Genomic DNA, 27,789 nt, shown 5'->3' with positions numbered 1-27,789 from the left:
TTTGCAAACATTTGGATGATCTCAAAATTTTGTTGTTTTAATAAATTTAAGGTTTTTTTAAAATACAAACACTTATTTTTAAAACAGGTCGGATGTTATAGAAGGCCCCATGACTGGTGAAACAATCACTCAACAATCAGGTCACCTGGGAGGAGAGACCTCAGTAATTGGTCATATTTCTAATCATAGTCTATCTTGGGCCCGTAAAGAAGGAATGAGAACCCCTGACATGTACGTATACTTTTAACAATGTCAATTTCTCATTTTATTTCCCTCATCCATCTTTCTTCTTCTTTTTTTTAACCTCTTCTTTATCAAGTTTAGTGCTACTCGAAATTGTATTTATAAATTTTTTTCTCGTACAAGGTGGATCAAAAAATTTGGAATGATCCTAAGAGATGGCGTTAGTATGCACTAATGTGAACCAATCATAAAAACCTTCATCCTTCATTAGACACCTGTCAAAATTTCAGCCATTTTTGTTTACGCATTTACAAGTTACAGTAGTGAGAAGCAACCAACATCTGTGTTTTTTTAAAATAGGAAAATCTGAGTTTTGAATTCTGATTAAACATGATTATTTACGTAAGTAAACGATAACCGAGACCAAAGCCAAGCTAGATAAGTATTATCCGGACTCTGCACCATCGATGAAGATGATTCAAAAGTGGTTTCGTTGTGGCCTTACACGCACCAATGAAGCTGAACGATCTTGATGCCCAAAAGACATTAGTACACCAGAAAACGTGGAAATAATCCATGATATTATGTTACGACCCCAAAGTGAAATTGAGGGAGCTAGCTGAGATCACAAAGTTGTCGTATTTCAGTGTATTCAATATCATATATGACATTTTGTGTATGAAGAAGCTCTGCGCGCTATGGGTGCCGCGTTTGCTAGCGGTGGACCAAAAACGAATTCATGTTACGACTTCCCGCAGAATTTGGCAATGTTTATGCGAAATTCAACGGAGTTTTTGCGCCGATTCATAACCATAGATGAAACATGGATACATTTCCACACACCAGAGTCCATGCAACAGTAAAAATAACGGGTTTCTCCGGGCGAATGGGCTCCGAAGTGTCCAAAAACGCAACAATGGATTGGAAAGGTTATGGCCTCCGTATTTCAAGATGCACATGGAGTAATATTAATTTTATATCTTGAAAAAGGTAAATCCATAACTGGTGCATATTATTTATCATTATTGGATGGTTTGAAAATTTAATTGTAAAAAAACGGCCGCATCTGAAGAAGAAAAAAATTCTCTATCATCACGACAATGCTCTTTCATCGTTAGTTGGGCAATCAAAATTGTACAAAATGGGGTTTGAACAGGTTCCCCAGCCACAGTATTCGCCAGACCTGGCCCCAGCAACTTCTACCTGTTTCCAAACCTGAAGAGATGGTTCACCGGTAAGCGGTTTTACTCAAATGAGGATTTAACTCATAGCTGAAACTGAGATCTGTTTTGGAGAGCTTCCGAATGACTACTTATTGGACGGGATAAAAAAGTTAGAAAATCGGACTTGCTGTATCGATTTAAAAGGAATGAATGTTGAAAAATAAAACTGAATTCCACCAAAAAAATGTTTTCTCAGATTTTCACTTATTCCAAACTTTTTGGTCCACCTAGTACATAATAACAATAAAAGCATTTAATTGTAAAAATAGTTTTAACCTTTCCGAGCCTGAACGAGAAAAAAATACGGCCACGAGAGCGTTTGGAATACCAGTCCTGATGGTTGAAAAGGCTTCAGAGTCCTAAACAAAAACATATTTTTTGTTTTTATTTATTGTGATAATGCAGTTCAGAATGAAAAATTTGGTAAAGCAATTTTAACTGTATGCTGTCTTACTTGTGTTTTAGTTTATTGTATCTTAAATATAGGTAACTCATAATAATTATTTTATTTAAATGTAGATCAACACACGGCATTAAAGTGTATCTTATGCCCTGGTGCCCTCTCTGTTGTACAGATGCAAATACTGTATCAATGGTTGAAGAAGCCATATGCTCGGCACATTCAGTAGAACGAACTACAAGATTCTTTGTCGATATTCTCTTGAATGATTTTCCCCCAGAACTGTTTCTGAATCGACCTAAAATTATACAGGTATGTTTCTTATTTGACTTTTTATAAACAATGTGTTTAAACTTATATTTTTCAACATACACATTGAAAATTTAAATTTAAAAAAATAAAAGATTACCTATACCTACTTATTTTTTATTTAGCGTATTTAAATTTTTAAAATTCAAAATCCATTTAAGAGTTCTCCTCTCTAGGGAAACCTGTTATAAGGAGGACTGAGCAGTGTTCAAAATTTAATTTATATTATACACATGTTGCTCAAATACATTTTTTAATAAATTTCCTCTGTGCTAATTTGGTTCAGCCAGATTTTGATTAAGACAAATAGATAGTACTTTTACAGATAAACATGTATAGTATATTATGTATTTTTACATTATGCGAATGTCTATTTCATTTCAAACCTTAGGCCATCGTACTCAAGACACTCAATTTCTATAAGGCGAACATAAAATTACAAGTATATTTTGATAATATTTTTGCAACATACAATTTCACACTAATAAGCTACCTTTTATAAATGTTAAATAAATCTATTCAATAAATATAATGACATTTGCATTATTTATGACACCGGTTTAAAACAGTAATTACAATGTAGTAGTGTAGACTGTTTATTTTATGGAGATGGGTAAATGTTCTTTTCTTGTCCATTTTCAGCAACTGTACAAAATGATCCTGAGCTTAGAAACGAGTGTGTTATCAATGGAGGCTCTGTACAAAATATCCTGGGCACTCAATAGAAGAATACAACAAATGTATGATCCTCATTTAAGACATAGTAAAGTAAGTTTTACAAATTTACTCCAATGATTTATAGAGAAACACTATTTATTATTCTACATACATAGCTACTATTTAAACATAACATAATTTTGTTATCTTTTAAATGATTTTCTTTCGATATTTTTTTATTTAATTAAAAATATTTTTGTCTGCTTTTTATAATCTGCATTGTGAATAGAGAATTTTGTTATATTTATACTAATATATTGCTGTTTGGAGATACGTTTTATATTTCCTTTTTTCTTCCCAGAAAACAGATTTTCACAGCATGGACCATATTGGGAGTCAAACATCACAAAGTTCGGCGGGTGTGTTGGACAATATTTTCTTATCAGAAAATGATCTTCGTGAACCGACTATTAATTGTAGCGATGCTTTAAGTCAAATACCTTTGCCATCTTATTGTCTCGATACCATATACCTCGTTATTAACAGTTTAGGACGGGGTATTTCTCAAATGGCCATTGCAGAACAAAATGAGACATTATTTTCAATGGTAAGTGCGTTTTCCTACTTCTTTTCTCATTATTATTATAGCAAAGTCTAAATTAATATTGAACGACTAAAAATTATATTTTTGAATTGTTAAATGTAAAATGTAATTTTAATGGGCCTTTGAAATATTTAACAATTTTTGTACTTATATTTTTAAAGCTTCTAAGATGTGAGTTTTAATAAGTATATATTTTTTATGTTTCAGAAGGAAATGAACATTGCTTTAACATTATGCTTTGAAACTAGTAAAGTATTAAATAAAATAATTTCTAGGGAGTTGTGGATAGTTCCCCAAGCAAATCAATTTACGCAGCAAGTAGCACAGAAATTTATCATGGTGTTAAGAACTCTTGGCGATGTACTAAACAGATACAGGTTGGTATATTTACTAAATGCCTGACGTAATAAATAACATTATCTATTAGAAAATGTTTGAAATTCTATTTAGAGAAAACATAATTTTATATTTTTTGCTTTAGGTTTGTATAAAATTACTTTAAAAAGAATAAACATTTAAAAATAAAATCCAATTGCTTCATGGAAGTAAAGTTTTTCTTTTATCTATGAAATAGAACAGCAAGTTGTCCTGAAATAAGTAAACTGAATTTGTAATACTTTTTTCTAGATTATCGTTCTCTACATGCGAATTGAATGTTTCATCATACAGAATAACATATTTACGTTTGCTTTCTTTTGCCATCACACTTTCAAAATTGTGTAATAAATCTACTCTGGTACCGTCAACATTCATCTCTTGTCTATACAACTCTCTGCCAGATGTGTCTTGCTTATTGTTGCATCCTGAGCTGCATCAAAAATTGAAATATGAAATATCAGTAAGTAATTGAATATAAGATTAAAGACTGATTTAAAAAAATAAAAAATTCTGAAGATTGTTATAAATTTATGCTTTAAAAAATATTTAAAAATTGTTGAAGGGGCCAAAATTTAACTAAATCCTTTTGATAAGCTAGAACTTGATATTTTGTAAAAAAAAATCCAAATAGTGTAGTCTAACCTGCCAAATGCAATCCGATCAAAGTGTTAATGTAAAAACTTGTTCCAATAAATTTATTGTTTAAAACATGTTTTTGGAGTTGGTGAATTTAATTTTTAGAATTTAAAAATAAATTGTGTTTCCGTTTATTGTGATCATCATTGTTCTAGATTATGTTTTATTTTGGCTTTAATTTTTTGCTGTCATAGAATTTTATCAACTAACTATCAACTCAATTTTTTTAGGTTTTAGATGTAGCGAGTTTCGAAGATCAGAAAAAATATGCTTTATTTGTAGATGCCGAAAAACTTTGTTACGCTCTCAGAGCTTCAGTAAACCTACTCCAGAGCTACAATAACTTAAATGGCTCTCCTAAAATTATCAAAACATTGAGAGATTCATTACCCGTTTTAGAACTTCATAAAAAAATTCAGTTCTTTAATTTTGTCATTGATATTTTCTGCGTCAAGTTACCCCAGTGGAAAGTGAATCCAAGTATAATGAATGATGTAAGATACATCACACTAACGTTGATGGCTCACAGTCGCCAATGGATTCAAGAAGAATTCTATTCGGCTGTGTATGATGTTATTATTAAAGTACTCGGAGGAATTATTCGAACAAAAGATTCCGGTAATATTTATGATGAAAGATCGTTGGCATTTTTATTACATTCTTCCATATTGATAGAAATTTGTAGCCAAGGCCTGGAATCAGACTCTAAAAAGGTATGAAAGAAAAAAATCATTACAAATATTTTTATAATGCTTGAGAAAATAATGAAAGATTAACCATTATATTTTTTTCTGATAATTTTAGGTGAGTAATTTTTCAAAAGAGATAATTCAACATTTACTCAAAGGAAAACTTTTAATGTCAGATAAGGGATGGGAGAAGTTACTAGAAGCTCTAATACCCACATTGCCGTACTTACATGTTCGTGGGGCTTATGATGATATTTTTGGTTAGTTGATATTATCTTTTAATTACATACATAATGTCTAACTTGACCAACTTTTGCAGTTGGCATAGTTATATATTGCGAAAATCCTTCTTTCGCATTCAATGTTGATTTTTTTTTGATTTCAGGCCAGTCTGTGATAAAAACATTGGATTTGAAAATTGGCCAGTGTATGTTAATACCAAAAATAGACTTGATAATGGGAAATATCAGATTACTTTTCTCAAGGTGTTTCACAGCCCAGATGGAAGGATCTCTTAACTTAACAAAGTTTTTAAGTTTACAAGAAGGTTATTTACCATTTTATATTTCTTATATTATTTATTACTATTTTAAAACATCAACAAAATTACTTTTTTTTATTTACAGAGTCAGACAATTTGTTGCCAAAACACGAATGTATGAGACCTGATATTCTGTGTGCCATGATGAGAAATGTAACTCCCAATAATTTTAGTATTATCAAACACGGCGACAAATCTTTCTATGAAGTAAGTTTGTCTCAAACTAAAACATAATTATGATTTTTTTATGTATAAATGTATTTATTTGAAATATTTATGCAACATGGTTTATATTTTAGAAAGGATCTCTTCACCAAGTGATGTCTTTATTAAATTTAAATAACCGATCTGTTAGAGGAAATGGCGGGATGAATTCTGTTGATGGTGCCGGTGATGTTCCCGATATAGATCCCTCTTTCCGTAGATCAGCTTTGGCGCAGTTGGCTGTTATGTTGCAACAACCCTCCCTTCATGAGGCCTTTCTTGGGAACGATGGATGTAAAATTATCTTGCATTACTTGAAGTATGTTTCATTTGCAACCTATTAGTATGTTAAATATAAGTTTTTATTAAATTTAAAATATAACAATTTTTAATTATTCCAAATTGGAAAATATATAAATTTTTGCTCATATCATTTGGGATACAATTCTCTATCAGAACACTCACTTGTCAAGAATTTATATTCTGATCGATATTTATTTGCGGCCTCTGTGCTGTAGTGGTTAAGGTGCTTGACTAATGCACGGAAGGTTCCGGATTCGATTCCCGGTAAGAACACAATATCAAGTGTGATTTTTCTCAAAGCTGGGTGTTCTGTGCTCGCGTGTAATTCGCCCCTATAATTGGGCCTCCTGGCCTGTTGTCTAAACAAAATAAAATTATATAATTTGAGAGTTTTATTTTTAAGAGAAATGTTTGTAATTCTATATTTGCAGATATTTTATATGTCAGTTTATCGTGCTATTTTTACAACTAACCTGTGTTCTAAGTAAGAATCAAATTGTGCCAAGATTCAATCTGTTAATAATTTAATTTAAAGTCTTTAAAGCTATGAACCAACTTAACTTCTTTTTTTTTTCATTATATATTGTGTCATATCCACCACATTCTAGGGGGTTTACTGATTTAATATTCAATTGATAATTAACCATTTTAAATATATTCATGTAGTAGATTATTATGAAAATCATGAATGACTATATGGAATGGCGCGGCTAATTCCTTAACACCGCACTATAAAGATGGACATATAAAAAGTAAGGTAATTTTTGTAACAGGGCATCCCTAACCACCTTTGAGTATACCAGTTTCCCAGAGTCTGCCATGAGTTGTGTTTCTATATTGAATAGCCTGTGTTATTGCAACGCGACTATTCGACAATGGGCAGCGGAGCAACAAGATATTTTACTAAACGTATTGAGAAGTGAGTAAAAACTACATTTTCACCTTATTACTGAGACATACAGGTACCCAGCATATATCTGCATATTGTATTTAGATTCGTCTCAAAAAATTACATTAGATTTTGTTAAAGAAATGTCAATTGTCATAAAGAACAGACAGTGTGGGTAACAGTACTGACAAGTTCATCCTTTAAAACAATGTTTACTGTCGTCTAACCTACGATTACCCGGAAGACAGTGCTAAAGGAGAACTGTGCATTTCCAAATGAAAACATTCAAATCCCTGACACGAGTGAAAATCAAATTGCTGAGAGCTAGGGAAACAAAACCCGACCTCAAGACCCCATTAAGAAGTAAAGTGAACACTGGACAATTACTATATATAAGTAGTACCATCCTTAGTCACTTAGTCAGACAAACAAAGTAAAGTTACTCAGTCAGTTACAACATGTAGTTCACTGCTCAATTTCTCTAGTAAACAGTCACACAGTTCTCTCTCTGTTACCCTGTTTATTCTGCATGCAATAAATACTCATCAAACATCAACATCAACATCGTTTTCTTCTCTCAACCTACAACTGGGTAGGAGCTCCCATGCACCTACATGCATCAAATCCTACATTGGTGAGATACCAGGGTGGTATCCTATGGGACGTTCAACTGCTGCAGAGGTCTTCTCCAAATGACGCCTACGGAAACGCCTTTCTCTATGCAGCATCAACGGAGTATCCAGTTAGATGACATTGAGCATTGTTTTAAAGGGATTTGATGGGTCTTAATGTAACTGTGTCATAAAACCATTAAGTGGTTAAATCATGCTTGAATTATGCCTATAATTAGCTTGTGCAAGATTTTTTTTCATAGTTTATTCCGTATAATATATTCAACTCAAAGTCAGTTTTCTTTTGTGTATTGTGCAAAGACTATTTTATTGGGGGTGCATTTTTGTCATGTTTACTAGACAATTTATTGACTTAAATATACTTAAAGATAATCTGGTTTTATTTTTACTTGCAGCTTTATATTTGTTCCCAGATGAAGAAAATTTTACTATTACTGTAGCGCAGTTATTATGTTTATTGTCATTTTCGCATGTGACAATAAACACTTGCGACGTAAATGCAAATGAAGAAATTGATAGTGAATTATCTTTACCACACAGCATTGTCAAGAAAACAAACTTCCCTTTCAAATGCAGGTCATATAGCAAAATTAGCCCTCATCAAAGACAAGATAACATTGGTAAGTTTTATTTTAGTCTTTATTATGTCCTTCTTAATAAAGGCCTTTTGTAATGTTCAGTAGTTTTCATAAAATTTTGTCTGCCTTATTAAACACATAAATCTACGGTTGTGGTCTCGGGCTAGTCTCGCATATCGACTTCAAGAAACCCCACAAGAAAAAGTCTAGTGGGGTCAAATCGCATGACCTTGGTGGCCAATTCAGATCACCCCTGCGAGAGATAACCTTACCCTCAAATCGTTCATGCAGAATGTCAATCGTGGCGTCCGCTGTGTGGCACGTAGCGCTGTCTAGCTGGAACCACATGTCGTCTAGGTCTATAAGGTTCAATTCGGGTCATAAGAAATTGGTTATCATCGTTCTGTAGCACTCGCCGTTGACGGTGACCGCCTCACCAACGTCGTTTTCGAAAAAGTACAGACTAATAACGCCGCCGGCTCAACTTTTTGAGGATGCATTATCACCTGGTGAACCTCGCGTAGGTTGGTGTCGTCCCATATATGGCTATTTTGCTTTTAACATAGCCATTCATCCAAAAATGCGCCTCGTCACTAAAAATGATTTTTCGGCAAAATTTGGGGTCGTCTTCCAAACGATTCGAAGCCCGGTCAGCGAACAAACGGCGTTGTCTATGGTCATGAACTTTGAGCTTCTGGGTCAGTTGAATCTTGTACGGGTGTAGGCCTAAATCCCGACACAATATTCACTAAGTTGAAGTCTGCGAAAGGCCGAGTTCTTGTGCACGGCGAGGAATCGACTGCCTCGTGTTCTGCTGTACACTTTCACGGACAGCGGCGATGTTCTCGGCCGATCTTGCATTCCTTGAACGTACAGATGTTGGCTGATTGATTACCAAACCGGTTGTCTCAAATTTGGCTACCAAACGTTGAAGAGTTGACTGTGAAGGGCCACCACGTCTACCGTAAAATGGGCGCAATGCGTGCAATGTTTGCACTAACGAACACTCATTTTGATAATAAAATTTTATCATTTGAACGTGCTGTTCAATTGTTTAACTTGCCATGGTGATTTGGCATAAGTAACTGAATAATAAAAAAAATATTTGACAGATGTCATCAAAACAAAATCTACCCGCACCAATTGAAAAACCCTTTATAAAAACTACAGTGTTATAATTTTCCACAATTTTTATGTTTAGATGAAATTTTTATTTCTAACAATTCTATTCCAGGGGCATTATTGGAAGATGCTTGTATAAGTAATTACCTGCGTATTTTCTGGTGTGTGGAGTGGTATGGTGGTGTTGACAAAGTAGTCAGATGGCCGTATATTCCTGACACTTCAACTAATCAATTAGAAGAATTCAGTTCGTGCCTTATGATGACAAGTTCAGATTTAACTATTTTCAAAGCTAGCAGTCCGGTCCAGGGATGTGTTTCCGCACTCTATCAAATACAAAATGCCACTTCACACAAAACTGTCAATAAGGCATTAGATACACTGAATGGGTATGATTATAATATTATCAAATAACATGTTTTAATCTTTATTTAATAATGAGGTTTTTCTGGTAATTGTAATAATTCTTTATTTCTGTTTTAGGTATTTATTACTTATTACTGATAGTGGCCATAAAATATCTGGCGTAGAAGCACTCCCCTGGTGTGGAACATTCGCTCGTTTTATTTCATCCTCACCAGCAAGTCTTAACGACTCTTTGTTACTCTTAAATGTGACAAAATGCCTGTCTACATTCTTGGAATCTCTTATAATCAGTGGTTTGTACCAAAATAATCAGTAGAAATTTCGCAATTAAGGATAAAATATACTTGAACATACAGAAAGCATGTACATAATTTTATTTGATCAAGTTTTTCGTAATATGATTTTAATTATTTTCACGCAAAAATATATATAACTTTCAACAGAAAAGTACAGCCCAAAGTCTTCTTCTTTTCCACATCCGCTCCTAAGTGGAGCATGTAGACAATACCAGTTGCCTCCAGGAGACCCTATCGCCAGCCAGCACTCTCGCCTCCTCTTATGTCAATCCCACATCCCTTATTTCCACCGAATAAAGCTGAAAGATCGCCACCGGCGGCCTTCCAGGACCGCATGAGCCCGCGGGTTTAAAGAACAGGCAACTTGGGTTTAGGTTCTCCCGAGGCATGCGCAGCACATGTCCTAGCCAAATCCACCGTTTCATCCTCAAGACACTAGTTATAGAAGGCTGCTGCATCCGTTCTCGGACTTCAATGTCAGTTATAAAATCGAACCACTTTATGCCTAATATTCTCCTCAAGCACCCACTCTCAAAAACTGGAAGTTTGGTGTTCTGAGCTTTGGTAAGGTGTCAAGATTCGCATCCATATAGGAGTACTGGCACTATACAAGGGTTGAATAATCGGCATTTCGTTTTGACCGAGTATAGACTAGAATTCCAGACAAGGCGGGCTGCGAGGTCTTTGTGCATGCTTCCATCTTCAGTTATGTGAACTCTTAAGTATTTAAAGCTGTCAACTTTCTCGATCCAAAGTCTTCTCTGAAACATAAATTTGGTCAAGAGTAAATGTGATGTGCAGATATCTCTCTTATGTTTTTGTTAATGTGTTTTAGGCTTTTATCAGATCTATTTTTCTTTTTATTAAAGTTTAGGAAAATTTGAATAATCCTAATCCAATTTTTAATTCTAGGCTGTACAGACATCTCCTCTGTGTCGTGGATAATAGGATCTATTACCGATACATCTCGTGGTATTACATCATTACTAAAACATTCTAATATGGATTCCAACTGGACGGACAATGCCGATCAAACTCCCAATAGTCTCCGCCAAAATATAATATCATTAATTAGTAACTCTTGTATAGTTTGTCAAAAATATCAACATGATGCAGATGACAAAGATTTCAATAATGAAGATTTGAATATTGCATGGGAAAATCTTAAAGATCATTTAACAGACTGCCTTGGACAAGTTGATATTTTTGATTATTTCAGCCTAGGTAAGTAAAACCACTTATTAATTTAATATATACATTATTATTATTTTATTAGTGTTAGACGTTTATTCTTTAAAAATAATAAAACTTTAGTTTCGGGAGAGCACTGCTCCCATCCACAAAACGATAGTTTTTTTCGTCACCCGTCGATGAGAGGAGTGCTCTCCTGAAACTGTCGTTGTGTATATGTATAATAAATGTGTAACACTACTAACAAAGTTTTTATTTTTATTATAATTCATCATAAAGTGTTACATGGTGTCGATTCAATAAATAATATCTAATACAAACAGTTTAAATTTGAAGTATATTGAAGAGGTCAATGTATATTTTATTAAAAATAATAATAAATGATTTAGCCTTATCATTGTAAATATGTATAACTTAAGTTAACCGCCAAAAGTATTCTCTTCTGGAGTGTTTTATGTCGGTAAATAAAAAAGTCTAAATATAATGTAGCACTAACTACTGATAATTTCTTAAATTTTGTAAGAATTTGAAAATAATAGGAACTGTAGAACAAAATAAGTTCAATCGTAAAAAAATAAAAATTAAGGTTATTTCTATAAAATGCTTTTTAACATTTTATTACGGCCGATGATACTATCAAGTTTTGGTAAAAGGCCTAAATAAAGGGAAAAAAATATGCCTCATATGTTTTAAATTAGTTTTGATAAAAATGCTTATTAATATCTACTCGTTTGTTATTTTCAGCTTATGTTGGTCAATTAGTTAAATGTTTGACACAGTTGACATTTATCAATTCAAAAGAGACAAATATAGATTCACAAAATGCCCTCATGAAACATATGGCACGTATTCTCTGTGTATCCTACGTTAGTAACGACTACGCCGGCTACAAAGGATTAGCTCTAGTTCAAAACTGCTTTATAGTGTTATGCCATTTGTTGGAAGATTCATTATGTGACAAGAAAAAAATGCAAGTAAGTCAGTCAGTAGGTAGTCAGTAAATTATTTTAGTAAATACTCGTTTATGATACTTTCTTGAAAAAAAAATATTTTTTTTACTCAATTTTTATGTACCCATTTTTTCCTTTTAGTTTTGGCTGGATAGCTGTTCAAATAGTCCAGAAGATGATAATTTTCTTTCTGCTTGTCTCCTGTGGTACAAATCACGACACCTTATTATTCGAAGTCTGTCCTTCAAGCTGCTCTCTGGATTATCTACTCAACCGGCAATTGTCATTAGTCTCAGAGATAGTATGTTTATTTAATTTATTCTACTTTTACTGTAAATGCAAGATTTTTTATTTTTCATAAATCATTTCATTTATTCATTCAAAATTAAACTAGTTTAAATATTAATGAACTTATTAAGGCTTTTTAGGCTATGCCCGTGTCAAGCCACAATAAATAACAATAAAAATACATAGTAAAATTAATAAGATCAAATTATAATGACATAGAATAACAATCTAGAAAAAAGGTAAATGTAATAAATAATCAAATTCCAAAGAATACAATGCAAAAAAGATAATCAGAAATATTTTAAAAATATAAATTATACAAATTAAGAATCACACATAATCAAATATACAAAATAATGGTATCATTAAAATCAACAAAATAATATTAAAATTTAGTAGTTTTAAAAAAAAAAACAAAATAAGAGTATCATTTAAATCAACAGAAAAAGAATATATACATAAAAGCATACTTGAAATGATAATTGAGATATGTTTTCTAGAAACTCACTCAATACTATAGTAAGAAATATAAGAAATAGGAGCAATAAATCATATGCCAAATAATAGTACGTACTAAATTAAATTATACAAAAATACATAGTGAAAAAAACATAAAATTATCAAGATATATAAAAAGCAAATAAAAGTAAAAGTATGGAAGGAAAGAAAAGTTTATAAATCAGTTGTTATAATAATGTAATTTAAATAATATAACACTTACTTATTTATAAATTTGTATAAAACACTTTGACTTAAGAGCTATACATTGTCCGGTTTCGAGGTTACTTCCTCATCATCAGGAATTAAACTAACTTAGAATTACTCGCAATCAGCAATAATAACTTCTCAGAATTCGCAAATCATCTTATATCCGAAAACCAGAATTTTAGTCAAGAAACGGGTGTAGAAATTTTACAAATTAATAAAAATGGTAATCGTTTAGACAATCTACAAAGATTAGAAATAATTATAGCCGCTAACCGAAAACTCCCGTTATGTCATTTAGACCAATCATATTGTAATTCTATATATGATTTTTATTTATATTGATTTAGAATATGCTGATCTAACTTAAAGCAATTTCAGGGTTTGAAGAAAATGATAGTAATGTAATGGAAATGATTGTATCCAAAGTAATAGATTTAACCGAAGCTAGCCTATTTCGTGAGCAAGCTGCCATTTTATTAAGTAATCTTATGGTGAGTAATACAAAAAAAAATACTCTTGTTTATAACATTTTGTGTGTGTTCAATTTCAAAATAATTTTATTTTTAGTTATCAAGGTCAGTAAGAAATAATGGAATGCATCTCTTCAATTCTGTTTTTTATGAAAAAATTGCCACAACTTTGACCAAAATTTGCTTGTCTGAGACCGAAGAATTTGAAACTGGTAATATTCCACCTATTGTTTTTTAATACCAATTATAATTTGATAATTATCTGTAATGTTCATTACGATCACTATTTTTCTAGGAGACAACATATCTTTAGATGTTCTTTCCAATCGGGAAAAGCTTGAAGTGGCACATTCTAAGCGCGAACTAACGGTGCCTTTAAAATTAGTCGTTACCAGCGCACCGAAGTGCTCTGTACGATTACTTTCTGCTTTAAGTGATGTCATATTCAATATAATGTTGTTCTGTGATGATATTCCCCAGAGTATGGAGAAAACTGGCCTTTTTAGGATTTTATTCAGGTAAAAAAGGAGCAATCTGGATTCAATGATCTATACATATAATATTGTGAATCTGAAAGATGAATGATCCTTTTATTTTATTTTTAAGATGCATTGCGTTGAAAGTTCCAAACAGTGAAGAAAAAATAGTGATGATCACAGCCATATGTAGAACATTACATAAGGCAGTAAACATGTCTTCGGAAGTTCAAGCAATGTTGGTCAATACTGAGGATTGTGTCAGTGCACTGCTGAATTTATTTTCACCCCAATTTATAAGTATGTATTGCCCTTAAGATATTTACTGTGTATTTCAACTCTGCTGTCTCATGCATCTTTAAAAATAAATTTCAGTTTTCTTTATAGAATTGTGCCAGAATTCAACATTTATTGTGTGAATATTTTCAGCTCTAAAATCTATTGAAACAAATAAATACAACGCTGCTCTGTTTGAAATGTGGAAATGGTCTTTTTTATTTGTTGGATCTCTTTCTGAGACAAAAAATGGGTTTAACTGCATATGGAATATTCTTTCTGAATCTGGAATGTTAAGCTTTTTTCAAATTTTATTACTGTCGTTGGGTGACCAAGACTTCAAAGGTAACAGATATATTTTTATTAGGCTTTTATAATATGTAACATACAATATAGATTTTTTTAAAATAAATAGCTTTGAGGATGGTTAGTTTTTAACTAAATTGATAATAGAAAAGTAAAAGAAGTACAGAAAAGACGATTGATAGAAAGCAAGAGTATGGAAAATGTCTCGAAAATAATACAGTGAACTTTATTACAACAGTAGTGATTACCTCAAAATAACTATATAAAAACCAAAAATAAAGCACCAATTGCATACTTAATAAAATAGCGTTATCTATATTTCTATCAAATTCCAGCTTTAATTTTTCTAAAATTTATCTAGTTTTTATTTTTTACAGGTGTTTGTTTTCCCGCTGTGTTTTGTCTGACCAAAATGCTAAACAGTTATATTGAATATGCCGATGTAATTAAATCAGTTGATTTATCAAATGTTCTCGATAAAACAATAACATCATCTCTCTGCAAAAGCCAAGGAGTTCCACTGGACCTGGAAAACTCTGAAAATAAAAGCTCTGTGATTGGCATCCTAAAGAAAAATTGCAAACATGATGAATTTGTTTTTAAATGGAATAATTCTGAAAGTGATCTAAATATTCCAGTATCAAATGATTCTGTATTGAGTGAAGATATCTGTTATGCATTTTTACATTTATTTAAATCATTACATTTAGGAAACAATATTAACTCAACATTTAGAGGTAAATCATACTAGAATATGCAAAGCCTGTTTATGAATTCAAACATCCTTAACTTCTTAAAATATAACCTCTGTGTTATGTTATCATTAAAACTTTGAGACGGATGGAGAACATTTTAGAAAAGGGAATATGGAAGCTTAGGGATTTACAGGGCTCGTGACTGTTAATCTTAAAACTCCCTAGGGGGTAAAATCCAGTCTTTTGTCAACAAACATTTGGACAAGCTCAAAATATTGTTATATTTAATTAGGTTTGTACGACAAATCAACACAAAATATTTGTCCTATAAAGGGTTCATTGCAACTTACAGTTCGTTTGATCGAAACCAAGAATTTATAAGTATTTTTGTGGACTCCAAGGTTTAAATCCCGCTATACCATTTTCTTCAAAGTCATTTGTGACTAGTTGAAATGTGCCCAACATTGAAATATTTGTTTTAAATATATTCTAAGATAATTCTTATTCTTGATAAATATATCCTCATAAATTTGGTCTTTAATATTTACCTTATTACCTAATAATTTATCCTATGATGTGATTTTTACATTTAAAAAATGTTTACATATTTTTTTAGATAGTGACGGTGTGTACGTAATATTGGGATTATGTAATTTATTTGCCGTGAGTGAAGAAGCCAAAGTTTATGCAGTCAGTGAAGGTTTTATTCAAAACCGAATAGAGTCGTTACACGAACTGCAGTATGCGATGGCTACTGAATTCAAGGCACTAGAAATCCTTCAACGCAAAGGTAACCATCCCACCCTGAGTTGTCTGGATCAGACAATACAGTTGCTTTGCAATATAATGACCAACTGCACTGTTGCTAAGGAGCTGAGTGTAAACCATAATTTGATTATCCCTCTCAATAAATTGTGGCTCTGGTGTGTTTCCACTAGTGAAATTCGATCCCATACAATACAGATGCTATGTGTGTTTACAAATAACTGTCCAAAAGGTAAATTACTTTTTATAAGCTTTCTAAAGGTAAGTATTAACTATTTTAGTGTTATTTATTTATTTATCAAATTGAAAAATGAAATTTTGTCTTTAAAAGTGGCCTAAAATAAATTACATAAAATCCTAAGAAAAATTATTACAGTACTAGATATTCTACAAAGGACAAAAAGATCGCAATGTTTAGATGTATCAAAAGGATTCATACATATTCGTATGATTTTTTATACATATTGTGAACATTAATCTTTATGAGAACAATATTGAAAGATGTTTCCATAAGTAAACAAAGAATCGGTAATTTGAATAATGTATTTATAGATATAGTTTAACTGAATCAATTACTTCATCATTCATATTATGTACTTACAATATGCTTGTAATATAATATAGGGACGAGGTTGTCAATTTTTTTAAAGTTCGAGATTAGCAAAAATTTACAAATCTGCTTTCCTTCCATACTTTTTACTTTTATTTGCTTTTTATATATATTGATAATTTTTATGTTTTTTTTTCATTATGTATTTTTGTTTAATTTAATTCAGTACGTACTATTATTTGGCATATGATTTATTGCTCCTATTTCTTACTATAGTATTGAGTGAGTTTCTAGAAAACATATCTCAATTATCATTTCAAGTATGCTTTTATGTATATATTCTTTTTCTGTTGATTTAAATGATACTCTTATTTTGTTTTTTTTAATACTACTATATTTTACTATTATTTTGTTGATTTTATTGATACCACTATTTTGTATATTTGATTATCTGTGATTCTCAATTTGTATAATTTTATGTTTTAAAAATTATTTCTGATTATCTTTTTTGCATTGTATTCTTTGGATTATTTATTACATTTACCTTTTTTTCTAGATTGTTATTCTATGTCATAATAATTTGATCTATTTAATTTTACTATGTATTTTTATTGTTATTTATTGTGGCTTGACACGGGCATAGCCTAAAAAGCCTTAATAAGTTCATAAATATTTAATTTTGTAATTTTGAATGAATAAATAAATAAATAAAAAATGGGATTTATGGTGTATTTTAAAAATAATTAATGCAATATTTTATTGTTCACAGCTAATCAGGCCATGCATACAACAGTTGGTGTGAGATCTTTGTTAGTTGAAATAATAGATCTGGTTGGAAAGGAGATGAATCTTGTAACACGTAAACATTCTCTAACAACTCTACGTGGCTGTCTTCAAATACTGGAAAATGTCTGCTCACACGTACACTGCAGAGCGGTCATTCTTAAGGTAAATTATTCACAAATAATCCATCTTCATTGTTATGCAGATTAATACTATTTAGAGTCTACATGAAATATATCTATAAATCCAATTTGAATTTGTTTATACCATTAATAAGTCCAATAAATTTCGCAATGTTTGCAAATATTGCTGGCCTAAGAGCGCTATAAAGTTATTGGTTCTTATTTTCCCCTTGGAATGCCATAAATGTTGTTGATTTTTTTCTTGATCATAATCATACCGGTAAACATCATTAAAATATAAAAATGATTGTTAAAATATATTTGTAACAATATACAGGGTGTTCTTTAAACCCTGTCACATCCGAAACCACGATGATCAGTATGAGCAAGAAGACATATTGGCACATTAAAATGATTTTTTATAACGATTAAAATTTAAAAAAATAAAATATAGAAATCCCCTGCAGAAGTAAGCAACCATTTGTTTTTTTGCTATATTTTATTTTTTAAGATTTTAGTCATTCTAAAAAATTATTTTAATGTGCCAATATGTCTTCTTTCTCATACTGATCATTGTGGTTTCGGATGTAACAGGGTTTAAAGAACACCCTGTATACATATGTAAGTAAATTTGTAAATCTTGCTATCAATTATTATTTTTGTGATGTTCAAATACTTTTGTTTATCTTGTTTGTTTTCTAAATTGTTAAGATTTAGAAACTAATCATTGTACTAGTAAGTATAAAAATGTAAACAACTTTCGCCAAAGATATGCTTGCTTGGATTTAAATTGAACTGGATTATGTCCAATAATATATTTTTATTTTATAGACTGAAATACTTTCCAATTTAAACAAACTGCATCCAGCTGTTACGAAGAGACAAAAACAGTGGAAAGAGGTTGAAGTTATATGGGAGAAGTTTATATCCACTTTATCTCGATATCCCGAGGGGCAGGTGAAGGTTGCGGAGTATATGGGAGTCTTGTGTGCTTTAGTACACCAGGCCAATGGCCTGATGCTGCCCGTTCTGAGGAATTGTGCTTTTAATCCACTCAATCGGCCCCGACTTCTTGGCTCAGGTATTTTACAATGCCGTAGAAATTATTAGTTTACAAGTTTTATGGTATATAAAAAAAATGAAATGCATAAAAGGTATGTCAATTTTTTCTAGGGAAATTACCGTATTTTTTGGACCATATTTTACTCTGAAAATTCAACCAAAAATTGGGGTGCGTCTTATGGCCTTATTGTCCGCAAAATACGGTATACTAAGTAAAAATTAAAATCTTAAAAAATGTGTTTCCAGTGACATGCATTTATTTTACTGTAAATTGTAAAATATCACAAAATGTTAGTATAACTACTAACTGACTGTTCTATGTCAACCTATTTCATGACATATCTATAGTCAGGGTCTACGTTCAAGGCGCACAGAAAGAATGCGGTAGTGTGTTGTAACGCTGTCCGGTTGAGTTTCGATAAAAATTAGCCGGTCAGTATTCACAAATATATTATATTCTTGAATATCGAGGCACTAGTTTTTATCGAAACTCAACCAGGCAGCGTCAAAACACATTACCACATTTCTTCTGTGCGCCTTGAATGTAGACCCCGACTTACCTCTTCTTTTATACAATTATTTACTAACATTTAATAAAATGTTTGACCCAAAGTTAATGCTTTAAGTATAAATAATATGTATATTTGATCTTTTAATGCGAGCTTAGCATATTATAAAATATGAATATGGCAATTTATGTTTTTAATAAATAACAAAACACAAAAAATATAATATTTGTAAACCAAAACAATTTTTTTTTAAATTGCTTTCAGCAATTATTTTTTTGATGAGTTAATTTTGTTTTATTAATTTATCATAAAAAAACATAAATACCTACTAAAGGGGTTATGTTATCATTTAATTTACAAAAATAGTAAATATTATTTTAAGATTATTACAATTAATATTATGAAAGGCTGTTATCTACTTTTTGTGTATAAAATACTAATTTATAATAATGTATCGTTTCTTTGATACATAATATGTTTCTAACATAAAAGTTTAAATACTACCTATAATTTTACTTTATTTATTTTTTATTTGAGTAGGACTGTAACCTCAGAGTAATAGTTCTCTATAGAAGCCCTTTAGCTCTATTGCATAGAACAAAAACGTTATAAATTTTTGGTTTGGTTTTTAGTTTAACAACAAACGTGTAATGGACAGTTTTGGTTTGCTCTCGCAATTCTCAACCCAAGTACGTACGATCCGTTTTATTGTTGTAATCTGTAGCTAACTTCGTGGTCAATAATCATAGAATGTTTTTTTACCATATGAGCTCTATTAGGTTATTATTCTAAGACTAACATATTTTTTATGTAGGTATATAATATAAACATAGAAATTATGTTATATAACTGGCATTTAGGAAAGGCCATGTTAAGTAAAACAAAAATAGACTTTCGTAAAATTTGAATGTTCGTATATTAGAGTAATAATACGCCACCAGCTAATAGGGGGTCGCCTGTATGGACAAAAACCATTCTATGATTATCAACTACGAAGTTAGCTACAATTTGCAGCAATATAACGGGCTGTATGTACTACTCAGGTCGAGGATTGCAAGCGCAAAGTGAAACCGTCCGTTACACATTTGTTAAACTAAAAATCAAACAAAAAATTTGGAACGCTTTTGTTTTATGCAATAGAGCTAAAGGGCTTCTCTTTAAGCGGGAGTGAATTATAACTCTAAGGTTCGTACTAAGTAGTTAGAGAGATTATGAATTATTTGGTTTATTGTTTTAAAATTATTATTTGGCTAAAATTTTCTTTTAGCTGAACTTCTCAATTTGTTTTCGACTATTCTTACATCGGACTCACCAATGCCAGATAAATTGGTGGTCTGCGGAGCTCTCTGGGCATTAGGAGCTAATCACCATAAGGTATGTCAAATTTAAGTGTATCCGAAAAAGTTCCAACTCCTTTACTACATACAGAATAAAAATATTTTTAACATCCATGGAAATTAATTCTGGTCTGAATGGGTTAATGTACTCTTCTTAGGTTTAGTATTTTGGTAATATATAATAAGCATACAAAACGTTCATTACTGACAACCAAGAGCCTCTTTTTTATGTGTATATTCCAACACGTTTCATTGTACAACAATTAACATAATTAATGTTTATGTTTTACGGGTGTTAAACTAGAATATGTTTTTTACATTACAGACTAAATTGTCATTGAGGACGGCCCACTTAACGAGGAAGCTTACAGATTTTTTGCAGCATTTAAAGTATACTTCGAATGGCAATTCCGAGACTGACAGAGCTATTCACATTGTAACTTACGTAAACAAAGTTATATCAATAACTTGAGCTGCTGAAGATTGTATAGATCAGTTAAGAGTTTTAAGAATTACCAATTGTTAGTTTTGTCACAGATTCAATAAAAAAATGGCTAAAGCCATGTTCATTTAAAAAATGTTTTATGAAGGTGATCATACATACAGAGCACACATGCCTCGCATACAGAGCAGACATCTCGAGCCAAAAGACTGAAGCTATTCACTAATTATTAGTTTAGTTTTTGTTATTTTGCGCAGACTCATTTTTTAATTTTTGTTGTCATTAGTGATGCCTAATTATTGCAAGGTAACTTATATAGTTTCAATTAGCATAATATAAAAGTGATATATAAGCAGTTTTTGAATAAAACAAGGAATACAGAATTGTGCGAATTAATGGAATAAGAGTAGTTATTGTCATTTTTTACATATAGCAACACTCATATGTCAGTTTGACAGTTGTTTAGCGCCAAAAATTATGGCTTACAGTCAGTGATATATTATATTTAGATATGACATTCCGAACAACATCGTTAAAAAATGTGTCTCACGATTTCTCAGGACGCAGAAGGTAGGGGGACGGGGTAAAAACGTTCATCCTATCAGAGGAGACCCGAAGAGGTATTTATGACAGGGGTGGCACAAATACAAGAACACAAAAAAAATAATATTTGTTTTGAATTTTTTTTAATATAAAAAATCACATCAACCTATTTAAAAAAAAAAACCAATCAAAAAAGGATCGTCATTTTTGTAATTAACTCAGAAACAAGAATTTGGTAATTTAATGGAAAAATTGAAAATGGACATTTTTGGGGACAAAATATTAACATTTATAATTTTTAAAATACTGATAATTTGGAATAATACTTAAAATAAGGAAATATTTTAAACATAAGGTTTCGATTAATACCTTAAAAACCTATGCTTGTCTTTACATTTTATCGCAAAACTGAAGACATAATGTACTATTTTGATATGGGGACAATCCCTTTTCCATCGATTTCGAATTTATTTCTTTACTTTTTTGAACTTTATGATAAAAATTTGTCAACAATATTTTGTGTTTGTCCAAATTTTTGTAGACAAGGACTGGATTCTACTCCCTGGGGAGCTGTTTATATTAACATTTTACAACAGAGATGAAGAACATTTAAGAGAAGGTAATATAGAAGTCTAGGCATCTACAGGGCTTATGACCTGTCAATGGCTGGTTTAAGTGGCTACTTTACACTGTGTAACATTCACCCGTTTTAAACCTGTTTTACTGGCGGATTCCACTAAAAGTTTTTTAGTTACGTTAATGATTATTCTAGGTGTTTTATTTTTACGTTTTATCACTCTGTTTTATTTACTATAAAACTAAGGGAGAGAATGTATTCTTTAACAGTATCAAAAAAAATAAAAATTTATTCTCTGTTTTTTGCGTCTAATGGATGTTTGTATCCGCAAGTGTGGAATTTCCGTGAATTCATTATATCGAAGATATTATTTATTATTGTTATGAAACTGATAGTCCCATGTGAGTCTTGAAACAAAGAGGATTTTAATTCGAGGAGTTGGTTTATTTGCAAATTTAAGGCAATTATTCTGTTGCAAATTATTTAGATTAATGAAAAGTTGCCATCTGATTTTATTGTTAGCTTTATCAAATAAGAGTCTTTTACTCTCAAAGGTATTTCAAACTAATTTTATCATGTGGCAAGGATCAAGGAAAATGAATACATTTGCTCCAGAAGAAGGCCGAGTAAAATACGTCTTCATATTTTTTGTATCTGTCAACTGACAGCCTAGTATATCGGCAGCGTTGAGATTAGCCGAGAAACCATCAAAAGTTATACTAGCCATTTCCACCCCTACATCATGACAGTTTTGGAGGCACATTGTCATCAAATTTGATTTCAATTCTGTGTTCGTGACGTTGATCAAAAAGTATCCAACGGGAATCTTCCAATTTTCGGTTAATGAAACCACCATAAAAACTAAGGCTTTTGTCGCTATTTGGTTATCTTCTTCTGAGCGTAAGCCAATGTCAACTAACCCAATGGTTTTTTGCCATTCCACAATTTTTGTTGAAGAATAGCCATCTCATCAAAAATGAAAGCGCATGTCATTTTTTTCCCACTATTTTGTACCGCACTATATTTATGTTGAAAGGCTTCGAATGCCTCTACCGTAAAACCCGGCTTAGCGTTAATCGTATAGTACCATCTACTTAGTACCCGGATGGGGTAATGTCTTATCGAATGTATGTCGAACATATTTGTACGATGGTGAGTAGTAATTTAACGTGAGGGCAAATTTACACAAGTGCTGAGTAAATTTACCTTTTTTTTCTTTTTGTCTTTTTTCAGTTAGACTTCTGTATAACTTGATGACTTCAGCATTGGCCTTTAATTTTCTCTCAACTTCATAATCTATCTGGCATTTTGCTTTGAGTTCTTTGACTGTGTCCATCAAGGAATTCTTCTTTTTCAAAAGTCTTCGATTCTTAGTAAATAATTTTTTGGTTTGTTTTTCTTGGACCATAATTAGTTTTCGCATTCGGTGTTTCAGAATAATTTTTCTAGGGGTGTTGAAAATAGATTCAGCGTCCGATACTGGTATGTGCAATAATGGTGGAAAAGCTCTCAGATCATTTTCACATCCCTCGGTTATAGGCTGAAACAAAAAGCTTAATTAGAAAGCCTCAAGGAAGTCTTTTTTATACCTATATCATTTCCCTTGTTCTTGCATAGGGCACCTATTAGTGAATAGGGCAACGCACCAAACAAAATTTACCATAGGAATTAGTAAAGGTTATAATGGCAATAAAAACAGTTTTGCTACTAAATATTCAACAACATATATTCCGAGATAAATGAAATGTGAAAACAACACAGTTTTTATAGATACATATTTTTAATATTTTCTGCAATAACTTTGTGTATCATTTATAGATACAACTCAAAGACAATACCATTAAATTTGGCCAAGTTAATATTATGAAAAGTAGAATCTGGATCTGGAAGAGCTATTGGGTTTTTCCCAGTGCCGTATTGTGGATAATATTTTGGTGATACCTACCTATTTATTGTTTTAATGCTAAACTCAATATACCTATATTTAAAATATTTTTAACAGTACGAAACAAATATAAACTATTAAAGGGAAAAACACTTGAGTGTTAAATAATTTCTTGCATTTCTGCGTATTTTTTAAATTGTAAAATAGCTCTTATGATAAAAACGCAAGATGCATTTTGTGTAGAAGTATGTCAAAAATAATAATTCAATAAAAAATTTGAAATGATTACCTGTGGAAAATTAATCCATCTTTTTTCCCAACTTTTCTGGTACAGTTTTTGCAATATCTTGGCACACACGATGACATTTTATGATAAATTAGATTCGTCACTAAAAGATCACGTGTCACCGACCGCTTGTTTCGAGGGGTTTCGAGCACTGGATTGTATTCACTCCAATTCAGTTGGACGCCTGGAGTGCTCTGTTGTGAACTCTATATATAATACCTCTATGCTTACAGTCCATTAATCCTTTGGGAGCTCATATTGGTGTTTGAAGGTGTACTATCTGTTGTTTTTTTTACATTTTCTCAAAGGACTAATTTTATAAATTGCTTGCATATTAAACCGTGTTTTTGAGTTAGTTTAAATCATGGATATCACATTGAGGAAAAGAGAAAAGATTATAACCTTAAGGGAACATACATAAATGACTCTGAAGGAGATTGCAAATGAATGTTTTGTGAGTCAGGGAGCAGTCAGCAAGATTATTAAGCAGAAAAGAGAAACAGGGTCAGTTGAAGCAAAGAGAATTAGGAAATATGGAAAAAACCGAAAACTAGTGTCCAAGATGAAATATCTTTGATGAAACAACTCCTGACGTATGATGAAGCAAAGGCTCATTTGGGCTAGAAACTATACCAAATGGACTGTAGAAGACTAGAGGAAGGTGCTGTTTTCAGATGAGATACACTTTCTCGTGCAGGGATATCGCACAAAATTTGTTAGAAAATGTGGGGATTAAAAAACTTACTGTGGCTCATATTGACCAAACGGTGAAATATCCTGTGAAGAAGATGTTTTGGGGCTGCTTTTCGTATATGGGGACCGGATCTTAGATACCAATAGAAGGAATGATAAATAGCCTAAAGTATAAAGCTCTATTGAAGCAGCACTTGAGTACAGAACTGAGTAAATGTTGTCCTAATGGTGGGGCTGTATTTCAACAGAACTCAGCTCCTTGTCACGCATCGAAGTTCATGCTTAAGTATTTCAATGATAAGAAGATACCTCTTTTAGACTGGCCTGGAAGTTCACCTGACCTTAACCCTATAGAAAATTTGTGGGCGATTTGTAGATCTAGGATATAAAAATTGGACTGCACCACCAAGATAAAGATGATAGAAGCTGTCATTCAGATGTGGTTTCGAGATGACAATAAAAGAAAATTGCCGAAGTTTAATTGATTCCATGCCAAAACGTGTTTAGGCTGTTATAAAAGCAAAAAGAGGACATACATCTTATTAAATAAAAATTATTTTATGATTGTACGTCACCTGTAACTCAAAATATGTATTAATAAAAAACGTATTTTATGATTACAAGGAATTTTATTCCATTAATTCGCACAATACTGTAGGTACCTGAATTAGTTTAATAGGAAAGATATGTTTTATTTTAAAAACATACATTTGAAATATGTGTATTTGTTAAACATTACTTACGTCATTTAAATGTGACGTAAATGAAACTCAGAGGTTAGAAGTACATTTTTAAACAATTTCTTATTATATAATATATTTTTAGATTAATTATGAATTATGCCGAGAATTAGTTTTCCATCTATCATGGCAGTCAGTAGACAACATTGTTTTGTAAATATTTAAGCACTTCATTTTAGTTTTTCATGCACACCAATTTATGTTATAAATAATGGTATATTTATTATACAGGTGTTTTTTAACCTATCCAAACACCCTCTATTCCTTTCTAATCTAAAGCTGGATTTTTTTAGCTACACTAGATTCAACACAGGAAAATTTTTCAAAATTTTTTTACAAACATTTTTCTTCCTGACAATTTAGTAATAGTGCAGAAAACCTGAGTTTTTATTAAAATACGATTCTTTCAACTAAACGGTGTTAAAAATCCAATTCTTTTAACCCTTTAAAACCCCTAATATTTATTTACTAAATTTCACAAGAATTTTTAATACCTTTACTATTTTAAAGGCGGCCTCTGTGGTGTAATGGCCGAGACACCTATCTGACACACGGAAGGTTCCGGGTTCGATTCCTAAGAACACAAAAAAGTTATTTTTCTCAAGCCTGGGTGTTTTGTGCTGTAATTCATTACTGTAATTGGGACTGTTTGACCTGTTGTGGTGCAAAAAAATATACTTAAAAAAAGGTAGAAAGAGAAGCTGTTGTAGGCAGTGAGATTTTATTGAAGGTAGGTTACCTGTAGGGCTGTCACTTCTCCGGGTTCAACCTGGAGTCTGCAAGTTTGAATGGTGCATATCCGGGATACAGATTTGCATCGTATATCTTTGGTTCAGACAGGACAGTGAAAGCGAGAATCCTCCTCTTGGCATACCTAACTTGCTCTCTTAATTTACATACCGTCACATTTTGCACAGGCGTACTTGTTGCTGGAGTTTCCGGACCCGAACTGTCATATTGAAATTTGATCTGAAATTTCAATAAATTACAAAGATGCTGTAGAAGCTATTATATCGCTTGGTTTAATAAATGTAGAGGATCGGCTATATAAAGAGATCAATAAATTGAAGAAAATATTTCCTCATTTATCTGATTTTTCAACATTTTCAGTTGATTTCCTGTAGATTCAGTTATTGAAATTTACAAATTTCGGAGAACTACCGAAAGTAATTTGAAAATTTTTCTCAATCCCCATTAGTGAAGCTTTTGAAGAATGCGTTTATTTCTTAATGGGAGTTTTTTTTATGGACGAGCGAGCGAAAACCGCTTATCAATCGATGTGGTGATGTCGGAGTTAATTGTAAAGATATATGACTCTACATTTATTTTTTTAGTTTTTGAATAAACCAGAGCAAGAAAGGCTGCCAAAAAATCACATTCAAATGAAAAATATAATAATCAAGCTGGTCCTAGTAGCACTGCTTAAGTTGTATTATAATAAGTAATACTTGTTTAATTTAAGTCAAGTACCTACCTAAATAAATACCTTTAAGAACTAATGTTCTATATAAGAAAAATAGTGAATTTTCAGTAATCTCCGGGTCTGGCTTTTTAGTTACTCGTATTATGTTGTGTGATCCAGGGATCCGATTACAATGGGAAGTTAACAGAGTTATCTTCAACTGTCTGTAAAATAAAATCGAATTCTCTGTTGAAAAATTTACAAAAATTTAAAGATCTTCATCAGTAATCTATGATTGAAAATGATTTAAAAAAAAATTATATTAATATTTTATTTTTCATAGTGAAGATTTGAATTTACTTTATAGACAGTTGAAGATAATTTCCCGTTGTAATCGGGGCCTAGCCTTATTATTGTATTCGAGACTTGTAGGTGAAAATATTTTTACAAACTATAAATTTAAGGAAATACAACCTTGAATAAGGATGAAAATATTCTCCGATGAAAGCGATATAGAGGCCTAACGTCAGGTAAAATATGCTAATAATCAAAGTAGAAGCCTCGAGTTTTACAAATTAAGTTAAATACTTAGCTTAAATTTGATAATACCTACATAAGCCGGCTTCCCGGTTTACGTTTCCTAGCCGCGCCTGTCATTCGGTACCGCGCTGTCACTTCGTATACAAATCTTCAGTTGTATTCGCGCAGAGTAGCGCGCGCCCG

The 27,789-nt window shown here is 31.6% G+C and overlaps 1 protein-coding gene and 1 long non-coding RNA gene across 5 annotated transcripts; one reads left to right on the top strand and one right to left on the bottom strand.

Annotated features, from left to right (window-relative positions):
- The first annotated feature begins 106 nt into the window (after positions 1–106).
- ana3 (rotatin homolog anastral spindle 3) lies at positions 107–25,542 on the top strand. The gene is made up of 29 exons (XM_088232568.1): positions 107–231; positions 1,926–2,118; positions 2,758–2,883; positions 3,134–3,379; positions 3,584–3,753; positions 4,004–4,214; positions 4,621–5,103; positions 5,195–5,339; positions 5,465–5,626; positions 5,706–5,827; positions 5,920–6,143; positions 6,901–7,046; positions 8,044–8,268; positions 9,461–9,737; positions 9,832–10,007; positions 10,923–11,234; positions 11,946–12,175; positions 12,293–12,452; positions 13,526–13,638; positions 13,715–13,829; positions 13,913–14,135; positions 14,224–14,393; positions 14,523–14,714; positions 15,053–15,412; positions 15,987–16,367; positions 17,455–17,633; positions 18,422–18,671; positions 20,429–20,535; positions 20,824–25,542. Exons 1-29 carry the CDS (start codon positions 110–112, stop codon positions 20,968–20,970), a joined length of 5,967 nt encoding a protein of 1,988 aa, XP_088088694.1. The 5' UTR covers positions 107–109; the 3' UTR covers positions 20,971–25,542.
- On the bottom strand, positions 9,792–27,789 carry LOC148284936 (uncharacterized). 4 transcript variants are annotated; one of them, XR_015823394.1, is made up of 3 exons: positions 27,680–27,789; positions 26,404–26,633; positions 9,792–10,771 (listed from the first exon to the last, which is right to left on the bottom strand). It is a non-coding gene; the product is annotated as an uncharacterized LOC148284936 (long non-coding RNA). The 4 variants fall into 4 exon arrangements; XR_015823395.1 differs by having other exon boundaries at positions 10,058–10,771; positions 27,676–27,753; XR_015823396.1 differs by lacking the exon at positions 9,792–10,771 and adding an exon at positions 23,268–23,600.

This window comes from Micrasema longulum, unplaced genomic scaffold, assembly GCF_059751315.1.
Source record: "Micrasema longulum isolate JH-2025_06_02 unplaced genomic scaffold, ASM5975131v1 h1tg000075l, whole genome shotgun sequence".
Classification (NCBI taxonomy): Eukaryota; Metazoa; Arthropoda; class Insecta; order Trichoptera; family Brachycentridae; genus Micrasema; species Micrasema longulum.
This window is presented reverse-complemented; position numbering and strand designations above follow the sequence as displayed.

What these genes read in the sequence shown, in the direction of transcription:
- ana3 (XM_088232568.1), top strand. Translation starts at nt 110, where the DNA reads ATGACTGGTGAAACAATCACTCAACAATCAGGTCACCTGGGAGGAGAG. An exon ending in TTTTGATTATTTCAGCCTAG is followed by an intron (nt 11,235 to 11,945) that starts GTAAGTAAAACC and finishes TGTTATTTTCAG; the next exon opens with CTTATGTTGGTCAATTAGTT. An exon ending in TGTCATTAGTCTCAGAGATA is followed by an intron (nt 12,453 to 13,525) that starts GTATGTTTATTT and finishes AAGCAATTTCAG; the next exon opens with GGTTTGAAGAAAATGATAGT.